Source organism: Perissodus microlepis, chromosome 16, assembly GCF_051167445.1.
Source record: "Perissodus microlepis isolate ML-2025 ecotype Zambia chromosome 16, ASM5116744v1, whole genome shotgun sequence".
Classification (NCBI taxonomy): Eukaryota; Metazoa; Chordata; class Actinopteri; order Cichliformes; family Cichlidae; genus Perissodus; species Perissodus microlepis.
In genome coordinates this window covers 21054819-21069825 of record NC_140476.1, presented here as the reverse complement: position 1 = coordinate 21069825, position 15007 = coordinate 21054819, and the positions used below count along the sequence as shown (strand labels likewise).

At 42.4% G+C, this 15007-nt stretch overlaps 1 protein-coding gene across 7 annotated transcripts in view; it reads right to left on the bottom strand.

Annotated features, from left to right (window-relative positions):
• Positions 1 to 15007, bottom strand: part of LOC146370861 (phospholipid-transporting ATPase IH-like) — a 33301-nt gene continuing 18294 nt past the window's right edge. For 3 of the 7 annotated variants that reach the window (XM_084907637.1, XM_084907639.1, XM_084907640.1), the window contains 17 exons: positions 14766 to 14932; positions 13051 to 13122; positions 12150 to 12223; positions 11962 to 12065; positions 11084 to 11265; positions 10395 to 10628; positions 10077 to 10254; positions 9885 to 9987; positions 9458 to 9603; positions 8980 to 9039; positions 7955 to 8082; positions 7725 to 7860; positions 7197 to 7220; positions 6289 to 6354; positions 6044 to 6147; positions 5771 to 5936; positions 1 to 2951 (listed from right to left, as the gene is read on the bottom strand). In XM_084907637.1, the coding sequence (XP_084763763.1) occupies positions 2679 to 2951; positions 5771 to 5936; positions 6044 to 6147; positions 6289 to 6354; positions 7197 to 7220; positions 7725 to 7860; positions 7955 to 8082; positions 8980 to 9039; positions 9458 to 9603; positions 9885 to 9987; positions 10077 to 10254; positions 10395 to 10628; positions 11084 to 11265; positions 11962 to 12065; positions 12150 to 12223; positions 13051 to 13122; positions 14766 to 14932 (2217 nt within the window). In that variant the 3' untranslated portion in view covers positions 1 to 2678. Of the gene's footprint in view, positions 2952 to 3867; positions 4088 to 5028; positions 5144 to 5770; positions 5937 to 6043; positions 6148 to 6288; positions 6355 to 7196; positions 7221 to 7724; positions 7861 to 7954; positions 8083 to 8979; positions 9040 to 9457; positions 9604 to 9884; positions 9988 to 10076; positions 10255 to 10394; positions 10629 to 11083; positions 11266 to 11961; positions 12066 to 12149; positions 12224 to 13050; positions 13123 to 14765; positions 14933 to 15007 lie in introns of all 7 variants that reach the window. The other 4 variants (XR_014797115.1, XM_084907642.1, XM_084907643.1 and 1 more) reach the window with 4 other exon arrangements.

Sequence of the window (15007 nt, the reverse complement as noted above, 5' to 3'; positions counted from 1 at the left end):
GTGTTTTCACTCTTTATTACAAGCAGAATGACAATACAGTGCTTTGCCCTCATTTGCTACAGACAGGCTGGCAAAAAGTCAACAGGTGAACTTTTAAAATCTTTTATCCAAAACGGAAAAAAAGTAATTTCTCAAAACCTGTTTAGTAATACAAACAGTGCCATACTAAAAAGGTATGATATGAAGTGTGCTGCTCAGAGCACAGAAGTCGACATTTCAGACCTTTGCCAAGCTCAGGAGTGACAAGATGAGCACCTGCTGTTGTGCTGATGGACATAGAAAAAAGCAGTTTGACATTCTGATCAGCAGTAGAAGGCTGGTGTGATAAATCCATTGCGACAGAGCTGACACATACAGACAGTTCATTCCTAGTCAAGTTATTTGGTCACTTCTTTTTATTCCCCCTCCCCTTCTCACCAAATACAATCTTCTTAGAAAAATAACTTGTGAGGAAGAGTGAACCATAAACCCCAGCTGACAAGACAATAAGACCTGGTTTTGAATGGTCAAACAGATCTGTTGTAAAACAAAGTGCACTGTGTATAACTATTGGTAAATCTAATGAATCTTATAGTTTTTTCCTCTCGTTTTGGTTACAAACTCGACCACATACTCTAGCATAGAGTTAAAATATAGTCTTCTCTCTGAGATACAAAAGTAGCAAAAAAAATATACACAATGGACAACACAAAAATTGACTAAATGGTGAAGATTTGAAATGTGGAGGAATTTGCTACTAAACATGTCTGAATTACAACAAATGCTTCCCCGTCATATCACAAAAGTTACATTATTCTTGTAGAATATGACATTTAGACTATGTCTCGATATGGTATGGCAACGGCACAGTGAGGTGGGACACTGTGTTACAAGCACCAAGTACGTTCCTTTTATCGCTGAGGTCAGGATGTTGAGCCCCTCCACGTTTGCACACCTGTGGAGGCTTGTGGAGTGAAAACTGAAGGGAAAAGTCCAGATTAATGATTTTATACATATTGGCAAATGGTGATGTGTATGAAACGGTATAAATGTATAAAAAAAAAAAAAAGAAGAAAATCTCACATTCATGACTTCCAGAGTCAGTAACTTGCTATGTAACCCAACAAAATTCAGATTTTTAGAAATGCAGAAAAAGAGGTTCACCGAAAATGAGCTACAATCTTCAGCTGGAGGACGTGATGGACAAATCACTTCAACATTCTCATTGATTTGATTGTGACATCGCCGATTCAAGTCTCCCACCTTCTTACAACAAATTAAATCTATCCAACACCCCTTCTCACCACAATATAGATCAACATTGTTTTTTTAAATTTACATCCACACATCAATAGTGACTGACATCAATAATTTTAGAACAGTACAAAAAAAAAAAAGCCTCATGGAATTATGTGACACAGAGACAACCCCTTATAACGTGACAACATTAGCATTCTTACGTTAACTTTTGCATAACACGGAGCACAGCAGCAAACACACGAGCACAATGCAACAGGGAGGAGTAGCAAGTCATTTAGGACATCCACAAACAAACACGCAAACTGCTGCTGTTACCCTGCACAACCACATGGTGGCAGGAGAGGGTGCAGTTTTGCTAACTGTTCAGGGAAAAGGAAAAAAAAAAAAAACACAAGTGCCGTGGAAGGTTTGGTGATGAATGATGTCTGGGACAAAGAAGGATGTGGAACAACTGAGAGAAGAATAAATCAGCATGCAGAGAGAGATCTGACATGCTACGCTGACAGATAAGGGAAACAAAGCTCGACACAATTGTGAGGGTAAAAGAAAGTAGGAGGAATAATAGACTCATTGTACTGTATATATTTATATCTATGCTCTTTGAACCTCCTTGTACTCTCACAAATGTGTTTAAAGTGACCAAATGTAATCAGTTTAAAAGGGGAAAAAAGGGCATCTATGAATTAAGGCAGGGTGGCTAAAATACTGCACATCCCTCTTCAGATTTCCCCCGCCTCTCTCCTTCAGCTGATGGTTGTGTGTAAGGCTTTGTAAAAACATCACTTATGCTTCTTTTTTTTCCCAGTTTTTCTAAATCTAAACACCTTTCTCCTTTGGCTCCTAGCCTGCTGCTGTGTTGTTACCTGTAAGGCAAAGGTGTGTCACATACAAACATACAATAAACAGGCAAAATTCATGCGTACTCACGCTCATGCACACGCACGCACACCTAAAGGGCTGAGCTTGAAGGCTATCCCCCTTACTTGGCCAGACCACAAAATGTACATAAATGTTTCCGACAAACATTTACAAAGAAGCGAAAAAAGGGGACGCAAAAGTGGAGGACCAGGCAAGAATGTCAGACTGAAAATGAGACGAGGAAATACAAAAAGGTTCAACAGTTCAAACGGCACAGCTCCACGGTGCGAGAAGCATTTTCGCACATGGTTCTCCTTTTGCTCAAACTTTTTCAAGTAAGAGTCTGAGCAGGGAATTTGCTGAATCAAACCAAAAAAAAAAAAAGAAAAGAAAATGAGACAAGTATGTGAATTAGGAGTACGGGCAATACTAACTAAAGGGTTTTTCACTCAGGTGTAGCCCAAAAATGCACATGGTGAACTTAGCATGGAGTGTCCATGCTTCAGATGTGTTTGAACATGTCTGCGTTGTGTAATTCACGGATCTCTGAGATGCAGAAGCTTCAGAGTCTGCATCTGTGTTCACACTGAGGTTTCCGGCCCAGGAGCGTAGTAGGCGAACCCTGCCCCAGAGAGACGGAGCATGTAAGGGCTGAGAGGACACAATTCTGTCCCTCCGCTCTCTGCCAAATGGGCCAGGAGTTTCTGGGGTAGAGGGTCAGACCTGCAGAGCGTCAGTGACTCTGCGGTGCCAAGGTGGAGGTGAGAGGAGTCCGCGCTCGTGCCTTTGCAGGATCGACAAAAGGACAGTGGAGTCACGGCCGCCACGCTACCCGGCAACAGCTTCTGATGATCCTGCACAAAAACAGAGAATCCACCATCATAAGACATTTCAAGCGATAGAAGAGGAAACTGGAGGAAAAGAAACATGCAGGTGAAATTATAGAATTTGCGAGAAAATCTGACACATGCACACGAAAGGCAGAATTATTTTCAGAAGGTTTAATATACTTATTTGGTGGTCTGCATATTTATTTCTTTCTTTTTTAAATGTGAAAAGTAACCTTGACTCTGCTTTAAATGCTGAAAAGAACATACTCAATAACAATAAACCTTCTGAAAACAACCCATCATGATCAGCCGTCATGTTCGATTAAGCATGCTTGTGTAATGAAGACAAAACTCACTTGCAATTCTATGTTTCAGCACCAGATGGCGCCAGTGTACACTTATTACAGACACTGATGCACAACCTGGTTTGCCAAATTGCCAGAGACAAACTAAATTTCACCCCTGAGTTTAATTTGTTAACATGAGTGCTGGAAGTAACCTACTTGGGGCCTTTCCTAATAAAATATAACCTTAGTTACAGACTGCACTTATCAAATCTGTATTAAACCTGTAGCCTTCTCTCTGGGTGCCCAAACTTTACTATTGACTGCATCATAAGCTACACCCAACAAACCATGACACGTATCCTCATGTATAATAAAGACAGGATTTCTCTCCTGGCTTCTACCCAGATCAAGTTAATTCTCATCCCACATGTGATGAGTTGCTTTGAAACTAGCGCTGCTGACTTAATTGGGGATTGTGATTCCTGAAAGTAGCTTTGGCAGAAGGAAATTCTTCATGAAGCAGCACTGCACCCCCGTCACTCTGAGCCACAGCACAATTGCATGCCGCATGCAGTGCAAAGCAGCAGGAAGCATCATGGCATCAGCATTAAGAGCCCAACACCCCACTATCCACGCCCTTTGTGTGCCGTTACCATGGTGACCCTAGCCCCCCTGTTGTGGGTACTCTAGGGTTTGCTGAGTAGGGTGCTGTGACTATGTGGTACCAAGGAGTCAGAGCTTCTAGCAGCTTTTTTTCCCACTGTCTCCTTCACAGGTCCTATCAGGGTGGAGTGGGTCCCTTTCACGGCCTCCACCTCCACCAGCAGAGCCAGGAGACAGGCCGTCCTCCAGAACCTGCACTGAACTTACCCTCTGTGGATGATGTTAAAGGACAGGGGTTGATGAAGGAATCTGCTCAGCCTTTTGTCTTTTGTCTAGTAATGCTTCAATACTTTAAGCTGACATGAGGATTCAAAATGTGTTTTCTAGATGGATTTAAAAGAAATATGGATATTTAATTTTGGGGTGAACAGTCCCTTTAACAGCTGTCTAATTCCCAGACATGGTCTGGGATTGCAAATCTTTTCCATAAATCAGGTTTGTGCTATCATGTAAGGCTGCTATGGTTTGGTGATGTTTGAAAAACTTGAACTCCAGGACTATTTGTCATTAAATATACAGCTACTCTTGGCTGCTCCCTTATTCACAAGGGGTGAACCACAGTGGATGGATTTGCATATTTGATATGCAGATTTTTACACTGCATGCCCTTCCAGACACCCCCACCACCACCCCCTCAACGGATTTGTGTCTCCTCCTGGGATTGACCTGGGGATTTTTAACTTGTTAGGCAAATGTATAAACTGCTACACTATTTGTCATTAAATTCAATTTTAGAATTGTTGGCCAAGGCAACAAACATCTAAAAATGAATCAAAAACAATTAAAAAACCCCAAGAATACTTGCTTAAAGTGACATGAAAGTTACTCAATTCAACTGTTTCAGGTAAAACCTAATATGACAAAAGTCCTACCAACAACGACACATCATCATTTTAACAACATATAGATGAGACTGGCTGGAACGGTGACAACAAAATACATGTCACACATACCAAGGGAAACTAAACACAATGAAATATGTAATGAAAATGGCAGCAAAAGGATACTACAAATGCAACCTTACAAACCGGGTACTGTGTCGTCATTAGCAGCTAGTAGTTAGTTTCACATTAGTAGAGATGGTGCTATGTGGTTTATACAGGGGCATGCCACCATGCAAACAGAGATGAGGGCTTAAAAGAGAGAGTCACCTCCTCTTCCCGCTCCTCTCTCGTCTCTCTGGCCCAATCAGAAACTCATTCTGCTGGAGGACTGCGAAAGCATGAAGATGGTGGATGGTTCCACAGTAAGGCACGGGCGGGTGGACTGTAGTTACCATGAAAGAGCGTGTGAGTGAGTGGGGGGACAAAACAAAGGAGGGCGAGAGAGGAGACAGTAATGAGGAGGGAGGAAGAAAAAAAATAATAAAGAGGAGGATGGAAGTAGTGAAGATAAGGCATAACAAGGCAAAAAGAAAGGAAAGGAGAGAAAGGCTCAATGAGAGGTGGTGTGGATTTTGATTACGGTGATCCATTAGGGTGCAGTGAGAAAGAAGAGAAGAGGAGGGGAAAAAAAGCACAAGAGGAAGAAATCTGTCAGACCTTTCACTCGCTTTTCCACTCACGGTGAAGCTTGTTTCACGGCAACGTAAGGCTAAGCCACAGGGAACGGGAAGTCAGTAAATCCAGCTGATATTCAAATAAACTAAGGATCTGAATGGCCTCCTTTCATAATACAGTCAACAGATTTATGGCACACCACTAGGGTACTGAGATGTGTAGTATGAGCTCAGATTTTGAGTAGTGAAAAGGGGGAAAGCGTTAATTAGTCACTGGTTAGCATTTAGTGAACACTATCAGAAATCACTAAAGTGAAAAAATATCTACAGCCTAATTTCAGACACGAGACAATTCAAACCTCCAGCTTCATGTGGAGGTGGTGCCAACATTGTACCTGTGCGCGTTCAGTGGCTGTGGGACACATGGCCCTGCAGAGGACCTTCTTGATGACATCTGGCAGCAAGCTGACTGTAATGAGGAGGATGATGCTGAGCCAGGCCGGACCGCTGGACAGCATCTGCATGAACACGTAGTACATCCTCTGGTAGTTCAGGAAGGGCCTGAGCAGCAAAATAAAAGGCAGAAAGAAAAAAAATCAATGACTTTCCTGAAATACACTGATCAGCATAAACTTTACTGATACAAGTAAAATCATAGCACATCTTACCAAATGATCCCACCCCAGAGAAGAGAGAAAATAACATAGAAAAGTAGCGACCCCCAGATGACAAAGTGATTAATCCAGGTCCAGTGGTGCGTGTCCAAGGCAAGCTGAAACAAACAGAACATAGACATAGCGAAAAGGAGCTAGCCAATGAAGTCGGTGGGTACAAACTAAGATATCATTTATGTAAAGGTAGTTGATATTAGCTTTTCTTAAATATTTTCCCCTCAGTGGATTTCCAAACACACCTTTAGTGTTACAGTGAACACCAGAACAGTAAAGATGAGAGTCCCAAACGTCCAGTTCCCAAACATCTGCAGGGATAAGAGAGGAAGAAGAGAGTTAGAGGCAACATCAATCGCACAAGCTGTTCTCCCTGCATCCACGGATTACTTAACACCCTACGATACCCGCCCGCCCCTCCAGCAAGTAAAACGAGGAGGGAACAGACACTCTTACATCATATCTGCTGTGATAAAAGGTGAGAGAAAGGGATATTGTGGGCACTGAACTGGAGGCTTTTTCACTTCATATCTCAGTGTGCAAATATTTCTACCTGATGAAATCCTAGAAAGGTTTAAGGAGACATCGGGGGTGAACAGATGGGATGAGAAGATGAAAGAGGGAGGATCGTGACAGGATAGGAAGATCAAGGCAAAGAAACCAGCTGTCTGTTGATACCAGTGTCCATTACTTCTTTCCTTTATAAACTGCAGAAATAGTACGGACCCCCCCCCCTTTTATAAACCTCCCACATCAGTGAAATTACATGGACGTACAAATACACACAAATGCACAAACAAGGTTGACGGAAAACAAACAAAACAAACAGATGTTGGATCTCGAGCCACAGCGATACTAGTATTCATTTGTTTACTACCAGAAGGAAACACAAGGATAATGTGAGGAAGCATCTAAGATTTCTACCATGTCAGTTAAGATCAGGATACTGTGCAAGGATTCAGGGCTTTACATAGATTAGGGGAATAATGGAGCGCTAGAAAACTACACATTCAAACGGAAGTGCATGGATGGCGGTGACGTGAGAAAGGATGGAGCGGTATGAGACGGTCAAACTGAAGGCGTAAACAATACGACAGGAACGAAAAAGGGTATGAGAGACAGAGAGAGCTGACAGGGAGGGAGACAGGCTTACCATCTGTGTGTTGGTGGTCATAAGCTGAAGGAGGAGAGGGAGAAGAAGAAGAAGAAAGAGGAGCAAAATAAAGAGAGAGGAAGCAGGGAGAAGGAGGGGGAGGGGAGAAAAGAGAAAAGAATCAGGACAAAGGGCAAAATGAATTTCAGGATGTCTCAACTTAAAAAACAGGACCGATCAAAAACAGTTGACATGATACAAATTAACAATACAGAGAAAGATGCTATTGTCAATATGAATGGAGATCCAATGTAGCTGACCTATGGGGACCCAGGACAGACACGTTACTACTACAGATCCACAATACCAGGACCGCAAAGTCAAACCGCTACACCTAAGCTCCTCTTTAACGAGACCCCATCGAGTGAGCGTTTATAATGAGAGCACTTACTTTACATCCATTTATTCCCTCTAATCCCCTAAAAGATGCCTCAAACACCACAAACACCCCTTAAGTCTTCAGTTTCCGCTCTGTTCGCGTACTGGCCGTTATCACCGCCTTTTGCCGACAGGGAGACAGAGGCTTACCTGGCCGTTGCTGGTGAAGGTGGTGTTGTCAAACAGGAAGTAGGCACCGAAGAAGAAGACAACAGCATCAAACACACCCAGGCATGTCCAGTAGAGAAAGACGGGCCAGCGGAGGAGGGAGTTCTTCGCAATGTCCCTGAGACAAACACAGAGTGACAACGTACATTAGGAACAACAGCTATTACATGCACAAAGAGAATCTTTGGGGATCGGATTTCTTCTGAGCTCACCTGTACAAGGAGGGCTCTCTCTTCAATGTGTCCATGCTGACGTGCTGCTCAACCAGGCTGTACAGCAGAATGGGGAGGGAGGTGAAGCTGATGTTGTAAAGCGTCAAATACGCCGTGTCGTACAGAGGCTGCAGAGGAAACACAGACCGCATCAGTGATCTGAAACCATTTACATACTGACATATTTGACTTATTAGAGCTAGGAACGTTACTGTGGTTCTCTTAACGGTGTCCGGTGAAACCCTTTAGGTGCACAAACAACTTTTACACCAACAAAACAAGCACAATGGCTAATGTGTGATGGCTTTTGATGAAGTGACATGAAACAACCCCTTCCCTCCTCACTCTGATGCTCAGTTTGAGTTCTCACAAGTCATCTTGAATACGCCTACATGTCTCAACGAACTGGGCTGCTGCCATGTTAACTGCATTAACAAGCTGTTAAACATGTCTAATTTATTCTATCGGTTTTAAATTGGTCTCAACAGCTATATGCTTCGCTAAGTTTGCCAGATGATTAGTGACTTCATCTGCCATATAAATACTGTTGTGCATGTAATGTTGTTTTATGTTACTATGGTTGATAGTTCCTCAGAGCTGGAGAGAACACAGAACTGAGAGAAAATGTGGCGTCTATGGGTGCTTTTCATTATAATAACTTATGAACTATCACTTCCTCTCTCCTCCATCTATAAATTATTCCTTGTCCAGCATCGCTGAAGTTCTTGTAATCACTTAAATTCACTTCAAGACACCTCAAGAGAGCCTTTTGGATAAGGATTAGGTCATGTCTCCTCTCTTGCCCCTCTCTCCTACATCAGTGGGAGGAGTTAAGAATCAAAGAAGAGATACAAGTGAGGGAAGAAGGATGACATGCCAGCACACGGCTTGAGCAAAACTTCTCTCATCATCAGTGATAGATACAGAAATAGTTACTATTTGAAGCTCCTGTGACAATATGTGACCAATGCAAATATGACTGCGTGCTTCTCAATGATAACTCTGACACCGTATAAAGTACTTACCTGCTGGGAGAATCCACAGAAGAATTGATAGAGGAACTGAGGGAAGATGAAGCATACATTCTGGAAAGATTTAAGGGGGGGGGGAAAAGAAAAAAAACACAACAAGCAAAGAAAGTGATAAGCTTGTGACAAGTACGAATGAAAAAAAATTAAAGACTCTAAAAATGCTACTATCTACACATTTCTGTTTATGCAGAAATTGTGTGCTATAAGCTCACTGAGTGGGCCGTAAGCAGCTGGCCTGCCAAAAAGGGAAAAAAATGAATCAGTTGGCAGGGCACTGTTTGCTGTGGAAGCCGCCCACACTGATCATCATGGGCATGAATCCGGGAATAGGTTGCACCACGGATTCATGAATCCAGTAATCTGTCAGAGTAGCTGCAAAATCTGGTTCATTGTGGCTGTGTTTCACTGGGAATTACGATAAAGTGATTAAAACGTATGAGCCACTTGAGCGCATGAGGCGCCCGTCTAGTACCTTGTAGAAGAAGTACTGAACGAGCTCAGCAATTCGGATGTAGTAGTAATGGCCATGGACCAGAAGCATCTTCTTCAGGTGTTTAAACTTCGGGATGGCGTAGTCACTATTTCTTGCTGCTTGTCTACCTTCTTTACCCATGATGCCTAAAGAAATGAAAAGAGGGTTAAATGCAGCCTGATCACGAGTCTAATCGCATGATTATTGCTGCAGTTGCTGCCTTTAGCATTTTACTTGCAAATATCCTGCAATTACTACAATCATGCCACATGTGATCACCTAAATTGATAGATTATTGTCAAAAACAAAGGTTTACTTTAGGTTAACCTAACGCTCTGCTATCAAATATCATGATCAGCATTGGGTTAAATACTAAATGGATGATTTAGCAAATTAGCTGCTAATTATGGTGCTTAAATGTACTCACCAATTCCCACATGTGCTTCCAAGATCATGCTGACATCGTTGGCTCCATCGCCAATAGCGAGGGTTATGGGGTGCTCCTTGGAGGCTTTAATCAGCTTCACAATCTGCAAAAAGCCCATCCCATTCCAATCAGCACCACTGTGAATGTGCCTCTTTGGAGGTGGCATATTTACTTCACGCATACTTCCTTTACCTGTGCTTTTTGCAGAGGTGCCATGCGACAGCAGAGTACGGCGCTACAGTTACGACAGATCTCTAGAAAGATCTCTCTGTAGTTGCCGTGGCCTGCACCCTCCTGGTTGGGCTTCAATACTGCAGAAAGAGTGGCCCCGTCGATAATGAGGCCAAAGTCGAGGCAGTCTACGGACAAGCTGAGAAAAATAAAAAAAACAATGCATCACAGACTAATCAACAGGGAAATCCATCTACACATCAGAAGGACTAAAAGATCTACTGATTTGACCAAGAGGCAGTTGCACACATAATGCAGATTGCCCACGTGAGCATATACCCAGAGATGGAGCGCTGTCTGAGAACAGTCCTGTTGAGTTCAAACAACACATCGTGAAGGCTCTGCTCTTCCGTGCGTTTCTTGGTGAGCTCCAGGATTTGGGTGGTGCGACGGAACAGCTTGCTGGCGTAGCAAGTAGCCGCCGCTGTCTCCATCTTGTCCCCCGTCAGGACCCAAACTTTCATCCCAGCCTTGTGCAGTGACTCAATAGTGTCTGCTGCTTTCTCCTGGAGCCTGCACATCGATAAGTCAATAAGTGATGCAGCCTCCACTCAGCTATGCAGAACTAAAGCATTCATCAAAGCTTCAATCAATCCATTACAGACTGGTGATAACTTATCAATGCATGGCCACCCCTGTCCCTGCCCATCAGCAGCTTATCTGTTAGGAAATTAAACTGTTGTGCTTGCGATCAATCAAGTTGGGGTCAATGCTGTGGTCTGCTATTTCCGAGCGTAAAAACATCTTGCATATTTATTCTCTCAGTGGAAAAGAAACAGCAGTATTAATAGTAAGTCACCTATCAGAGCTCTGACACAATATTCTTCTTGCACTCATGAGTCATGAGAACGCTCTGAAGACAATCCTTTAAGGGCGGCTTAATGATTCATTAATCTTCCCTTCTGTCCTTCTGTCCCCCCGCTGCTGCACTGTTTTTAAATCTCTCTGTTCGCCTCTTTCTGACCAACCTGTCCTCCACTGCTGTGGCGCCCAGAAGAACAAAGTCTCTCTCGATGATGTCATAGGCCTGAGCCAGCCTCTGCTCCCTGTCCTGCAGGGCCAGTTTGGCTTCCATCAGGTGATGACACGCCTCCTGGTATTCAGACTGTGAGAGCCTTCGATAGGCGACGCACAGAGTTCGCAGCCCTTCCTGGTGTTACAGCGAAGTGAGCGATGGAGAAAAATGAACAAATTCAAATGCTGATCGCAAGTGTTCCAATCTCATCCACATTAGAGCCATACGTGCTTTAGAATAAAATGTGTTTTCATTCACATCTAGCAGAGTTATAAGTGCACTAGCATTTATTTGTAGTTACATTTGTATCTGTCATTTCAAGGTAGGTGCAATCTTCACTTTTTAGCTGGGCTCCAAAAACTCCCCTGAGGGAAATATATGGCTCTTTAACTGCTACATGCTCAACTATCCTGTCTAAGTAGTTGCTAACTTTGTCTTCTAATAATTTGAGTGCTGGATCGGTACCATTTAGAGATTTTTTTGTTGGCTGGAACAGTGGACTGCTTTAGCTAAAAGTAAGACTCATTAAGGTGCAAGGCGTCAAAGAAGGGCAGTAAAAAACAACAAAAAAAACAACAACAACAACAAAAAACACACACAAAAAAACTAGTATGCTAAAAGATGAAAAAATAAAAATGCCACAGAGAGGTACTCTTCATGTTTTTAAAGGAAATATTAATTTTCTTTAAACCTCTTGTTCAAATGTAACATTAAAATTTAAGTTTATAGCATGAAGCTATGAAAGATTTCTGAATGATATCTAAAACTGACCTGATGCAGTGTATCATCAATCCCCTTATATAACCAGTGCTGGTCAAACTGTCCACTTACCACTGCATTTTGTTCCACCCGGGCTTTAACTTGTTCCACCTTTCCCGAGACCACCCGTGGAAAAATGGATGAGTCAGCACCCTTACAGAACAGCAGGTAGTCTCCTGGGAGCACGCAAAACAAATATCCGTAAAGCCAACTGCAAGAAGTGCATCCGATAAACAGCCCCGTGTTAGACGATATCTTACCTGAGCTCGACTTGACTATAACGCTCATTCGCCTCCTGACAGAGTCAAAGTTCAGTACATGGAGCAATTCAAACCTGATGGAGAGACGGCATTGGCAAAGACGCAGTTATTGTTTTGTTAATTTTCTTATTTGCAAAGATATTTGATTGTGGCTTTTTTTTCAGTGCTGCATATTATCTACAAATTGTCCAACACTCAACAGTTCTGATAAGTGCACACACTCATTTTTGCATTTTTTTTCCTCCATTCAATTTAGTTTTCCAATAATTTGTAAGATAAACAACTCACATTATCCCCTCTTACAGTTTCATTACATCCTTTAACTTCCTGATTAGCAAGCTGTAAAACAGACCACAATGCAGATTGATGGCCGAGGCTTAAATTAATTCTATTTTTGGCTCGAGTGGTCTTGGATCCCTTAAAAAGGGTAAAAGCACAAAATGCAAGAAAGCTGTAAAACCTTTTGCTTTCACATTGCCGCTAAAGTCTTCACCGCTGCCCACTGCACCACCCTCCCTTCCTGAGCTCCCCTGCTTCCTTAAAATAGCTCACTATTGACAGGCCACTGCAGAGAGTGATAGGGAGGGAAAGCGGTTACACAAACACATCCCACGGATCAAAACATTAAACACTTGCCACAAAACCACTCTCTAATGGAAACTCGTTCGGCTTCCGTTTTTTCTGATCAGCTGGAACGTTTTGATTCGATTGAGTAGTTTCGTAAAAAGCAACCCTCTGCCTGCTCTTTGGTGGTTGTAGTTTTTTTGTAACCTCGGGTGAACATGAGACACAAGCTGAGGGCTGTTGTATGACGGCTTATGTGTGACCGCAACTCCATCAAGTGAATTAATCTCATTTTATCTCCTGTGGAGTAACCGCACCAGTCTCTTAGCACACCGACCTTTCAATCTCATCATCTTTGTTGAGGATCTCCATGTAGTTGTCCTTCAGTCTTAGATATGTGTAACCGAGCCTAGCAACAAGAGTGAAAGGAAAAAGATGCATTAAAGCCCAAAAAAAAGGAACCATGTACACCAATACTCGCTTATGCCCCACTTGGAAAGGCTAAAGGTGCTCTGACGCATTCTGCGTAACCTGAGCTCACACATACGCCGAAGACAGAGCACATCTGTGAAAGCTATATAAGACAGCAGCATTCCCTGATGGTGCATGGTTGACGTGTCCTACACTATACTATTAAAATAGCACACACAAAAAAAATGAAAAGGTTCTCTGTGTTGGCGTGGACTTGGTGCTTCTTGGTATAAAGATTATAAACACTGTAGGTGGTCCAGTTTGAGTAATTCAACAGTAATCAGACAGTAAAACACAGCACAAGTTATTCAAGGATAATACAAGTCTGAAAACTTCACAGCAACCTGTCTGCATCTTCCTCTGTGCCATCAAGGCTTTAAATTGTTCTTGACCGACCAACAATTTGCACTGCCAGATAGTACTTCAGGAAAAATTGAGCCAAGACCATTTTGTTGGAGGGGGTGACCCTGCACCCTCCCTCTGCCAACATAGTGGACTCACTGCAAGTGGTGAGAGGAGGATATGTCGTTGAAAACAAGCTGTTACTACAATCAACTGTACAGGAAGTTATCATAGTTATATTTTTCAAACAATTTTATTAAAATGTCCCAAAAGCTGCCACAAACATAATCTAAAGGAGCTCAGAGTCATAACTTAACAGAAGGGACAGCGAGCAGACTGTATCAGCACCTACCTGTCACACATTACTTTAAATTATAATATAAATTAAATGGGTCAGTTTAATAAGCATTCACTCCTGAGCAGCTATCATGAAGGAGGCAATTCACCATGGAAACCTAAACTGTTTATTTGGGCTCTAACATGGAGACAGCCTCAAGGGGTCATTTGTGGAACTGCAGTTTTTGGTACTTGCGGTACAAAGAAGTGTGGTCAAATATTTAAAAAAAAAGAACATCTCCTTTACTTTACTTCAGAGAAACACAGTAATGAAAGAAAAGATGACTAAAAAGGTGTGAAGGAGAATTTCCAAAGACTGATTATACTTACATTAGACTAGTAACTGTCTGTAATACTGAAATCCAGAAGATGGATTCCAAAATGCACCAATATGTTGCACCATGTCGTTTCATACAGGTCAGATTAAATAAAAAATAAAATACTGGTGCAACATATTCATTAAAAGGTTGAGATTTTAAATAATACAAACAGCCTATAAAATAAAACAAACTGTAATATCTTATTTTATCCTGTGTATCCTCTGCTACAGGAGGTAACAAAGGAACCAAGGAAGCACTTTCCCTTAGTATTTAGAGAATTTAACCAGCTCCTGTTATGGCTACCACACAGACACTTCCAGGTCAGGTTTCCCTTCCTGAAGCCTTTCTAGATAAAACTGATGAATCGGCCAAACCCCTAATCCGTTGTGAAATAAACAGCAGATTCCTGTTTACTGGCTGAGTCCGTGTTGGAAGAGCAGCCTGAAGGCAAAAGTAAAAGTTCTGGACGGTAATTGACCGAAATACATTTTCAACCAAAATATAAAATACGCACTAATAAAGTTTAATGTAACTTGAACCTATAAAGATTTTAGGGGACTTTGTGTGGTTTTAGCACATTTACCTTTTCATTCCCTCGACCAAAGCTACCTCATCTGGTGAGGAAGAGATGTAGAAGGAGGTGGGCCTGCCCTGGTGGATGCCCCTCTTGATGCCATCCACCGTCTCCTCCTCCTTCACCTGCACCGTGTGGCACAGACACAGCGCCCGAAAAAACAAATCCTCGTATTCCTGCAGCGACAGACAAAAGGCACAGCTACATATCGTAATCATTTCTTATGGAGGCAACAGGCCGAGTTAGAAGGT